Here is a 3,418-nt window from a genome sequence, read left to right on the forward strand (position 1 = left end):
CTTGTGGACACTGTTGCAGTAATCAATTTCACTAAAGACAAACACATAAGTGAATATTTTTAGATCTTGCAGGGACATTGGTCCTTAAATCCTGGAAATATTATTCAGGTGATAGAAGGCTGACTTTGTAATTGTCTTTATGTGTCTCTGTAGGTTCAGTAAGGGTTGTTCAGTTAGTTGTATCACATTACTCAAACACACCTTTGCAGTATTTATATTATTTTTGTCCTCAATTTACACTTGTGTCCTAGCCTTACTACCATGGGGTGGAGTGCAGAGTGAATCCTCTTAACCAGGTAATCTGTCAACCCATCTGCTGTTACAGTCACCCAGCCCACGTCCACTCTACACCAATATGTTACTTCTTAGATAAACTCTGCAACCCAGCAAAAGAGAGGGTAAGATGTAACCTTTGGTATAAGAGATTAGTACATTTGATTTAAAGATTTGACCCACTGTTCTATCTCTCTTCCAGATCATGCTGCTCTCTCCGCAGGCAGAGAGGAACTGGGAGGGTATCTGCGAGGTGCTCGAAGACGTGCTGGACGATCAGTCTCACAAGCAGTTATTTGCTTTAGAGATCGGCTCCGGAACAGGACAGCATGTCATACGGTTTGCACAGAAGCTACCTTTCGTTACCTGGCAGCCATCGGACATCAAAGAGGAGTGCCGAGACAGGTTTGTCTCTCACAAACTTTTTTTTGTTTGTTTGTTTGTTTTTCCCCCCCCCCCAGCAAGTCATGTAAAAAGTGAAGGAATGTGTATTCATTTTCAGCATAAAGGCATATATAGCTGCAACCCATGTGAAAACTGTGCTGCAGCCAGTCCTGCTGGATGCGAGTGAACCTTGGGACAAATGGGCAGGTGTTTCCCGTAACACCTGTGATGTTATTGTCGCCGTTAACCTCCTGCAGTACAGCTCCTTCAAAACAGCACAGGTAGGCATCTGAAAAACCAGCTGGAAATCTGCCACTCTTGAGAAGCTCACACATTTATAACCGGCGTCCCTTGTGCATCTAATATTTTTCCAAGGGTGTAATCAGTGGAGCAGGACAGATCCTCAAACCAAATGGCCTTTTGATAACATATGGGGTATGTTGAAAACAGCTTGCTATGTTACACACTTCACATTATCATCAAGTTGAACATACGGTTAAAGTCAGATCATGATATTCACTCATCATGGCTATGAATGTTGCAGTCATTTGGATATTTTAATGAGCCATTTTAAGCCCTTCTCCCATTTCTTTTGTTCAATTATTTATAAGCTGCTTATTATCCACTGATATGACATTTAAGGTTATGGTCACAATGTACAAAAACATGATCCCACAACGGGCTTTAAACACTGACACCTTGCTGAATATTTTTTCAGGTCTATGCCGTTAATGGCGTCATTACACCAAGCTGTAATGAAGTTCTGGATGAAGAACTGCGGAAACTGTGAGTAAAAACTGTTTCCGTTGTTTATGTGTTCATGATGGAGCGGCTCAAAATTTTCAGAAACATTGTTGGAAATATGTTGGGATGTTAGATGACTTCTTTGCTATTTTATTGTTGACTGTTTTAAGATCTTGTTGGAAGTGTGAGGAATTTAGTTTTTACTTTAAGCAGAAATATCAAACTAATTTTTACTTTGGGCCATATCTCGAATGTTCTCAAAGGGACGGTGTTCCAAAATGTATTTATAAAAACCCTTTAACAAGCTGCTGAAGTATTAATAAATGGGCTGCTTCTACATTCGATACGTAAAATTAACTGATATTGAACGTCTTTACACACCAACATCATTTGGCAGAAGACGGATAAAGACAGATTTGATTGGTAAAAAATTATATTTAAACTCACAACTGTTTAAATAACAGCTGGAGTCATTCTGTTGGTCAGGAATCCAGAGTGGGGTCTTCCAGACCTTGATGTCCTGAGACAGCAGGCCTACGGAAACGGGCTGCGTTTGGAGAGAATGGTGAGAAATAATGTGCTAAAAACTCTCAATGTATTTACAGTACAAACACCAAGATATATCTGGTAACATTTTATTTCACGGGGTGTGCATAACGCTGACATGACTCTGTCATAAACATGACGTAACATCTATCATGAACATGAATAAGTCCTCATGAATGTCTATGACTGTTGTCATGAAGTGTCATTCGGTAAATAATGACACTTTTAAAGCAAAGTTGGTTTAAAAGTTGCATTAAAAGTGCCAACTTTGCATGATAAATAACGACACTTTAATGCGGCTTTTAGAGCAACTTTGCGTCAATATTTACCGAATGAAACTTCATGACAACAGTCAGACATTCATAAATACTCCTTCATGTTCATGACAGATGTTATGTCACGTTTATGAAAGTGTCATCTCAGTCTTATGCACACCCTGTCAAAGTGTTGCCATATATTTTATGCATGTAAAATTTTACTTTCAGGTTGAGATGGAAGACTACTACAAATGCCTCATCTTCAGGAAACTCTGATGGTTATCCCTGTTAGACATTATTTAACAAATCCACAGGACAGAGGAGCAGTAAAAAGAATCGCAACCATATTCTTTAGCAAATTTTGGATGGAATATTATTGTGGAAATGGTTAATTTACTTACATGTGTTAGAACTTTGAGAACATTTTATAGAGTTTAGTTTGGTTGGATGTACATAATCTACCAGCATGTCATTTCCTCTCATCAGGTCTGTACTTCTGTTTCGTTTACCACACCTTTATTATTTTTAATGTTTTTTTTTTCCTTTGTTCATTCTAAATATTGTGAAATAACTGAAAAATATAGTTTTTTGTATTGTCACATGCATTTGTAAAATATTAAATGCACTGTTCATGTCTCATCTGTGTATCGCAACTTCCTTGTTTAAATTTCTTTTAATTTGCATTTATTTGGATGAACATGATGTAAATTGAAACTTGCGATTTTTTTAAATCCAGGTGGGAAATAAGGCAAAGTTGAAGCAAGTTGACAGTAAGAATCTGAAGTTTATTAAATATATTTTTAAAATTACTTTAAAGTCAGATCAGAACGATGGAATTAAAGAAGTTCACACATGGAAACTGAAGAGATACAGAAAGTGTGATACATACATGCAGCACATTTTCATTCTATAAGCATTTCCATATTTCTAAAAAAGAACAACAAACAAACAAGTACACTTGAGAAAGAGTGCCCACCTGAACTTTCTTCGCAGCTCAACTATTACACCAGAATGACCATGAATTAAATCTACGCTTGTTTCAGCCAGGTGATGTTTTACTTGGCAACAACTGACATTTCATTAAAAAAAAAAGGTTGCATGTCGTGGTTAAGGTTTTCAGGCTGATTTTAGTATTTCTTGGTAACCAACAGTAAAATGCAGTTACTGAGCTATTCAACAAGGGTTAGACAACACTTCTATAGCATCCCTTTAAT

General features: G+C 37.3%; 1 protein-coding gene across 3 annotated transcripts; it reads left to right on the top strand.

Moving 5' to 3' along the window:
• The first annotated feature begins 221 nt into the window (after positions 1 to 221).
• Positions 222 to 2,530, top strand: LOC106946610 (UPF0585 protein C16orf13 homolog B). Of its 3 annotated transcripts, XM_015031050.1 has the most exons (7): positions 228 to 398; positions 476 to 678; positions 776 to 938; positions 1,033 to 1,092; positions 1,376 to 1,443; positions 1,888 to 1,966; positions 2,433 to 2,530. In XM_015031050.1, the coding sequence occupies exons 2-7, from the start codon at positions 479 to 481 to the stop codon at positions 2,478 to 2,480; spliced, it is 618 nt and encodes a 205-aa protein (XP_014886536.1). In that variant the 5' UTR covers positions 228 to 398; positions 476 to 478; the 3' UTR covers positions 2,481 to 2,530. The 3 variants fall into 3 exon arrangements, with proteins under 3 accessions (XP_014886537.1, XP_014886535.1, XP_014886536.1); XM_015031049.1 differs by lacking the exon at positions 2,433 to 2,530 and having other exon boundaries at positions 225 to 398; positions 1,888 to 2,089; XM_015031051.1 differs by lacking the exons at positions 1,033 to 1,092; positions 2,433 to 2,530 and having other exon boundaries at positions 222 to 398; positions 1,888 to 2,089.
• The last annotated feature ends 888 nt before the right edge of the window (positions 2,531 to 3,418 follow it).

This window comes from Poecilia latipinna, unplaced genomic scaffold (assembly GCF_001443285.1).
Source record: "Poecilia latipinna isolate Pla-1442-1.1 unplaced genomic scaffold, P_latipinna-1.0 Scaffold198, whole genome shotgun sequence".
NCBI lineage: Eukaryota > Metazoa > Chordata > Actinopteri > Cyprinodontiformes > Poeciliidae > Poecilia > Poecilia latipinna.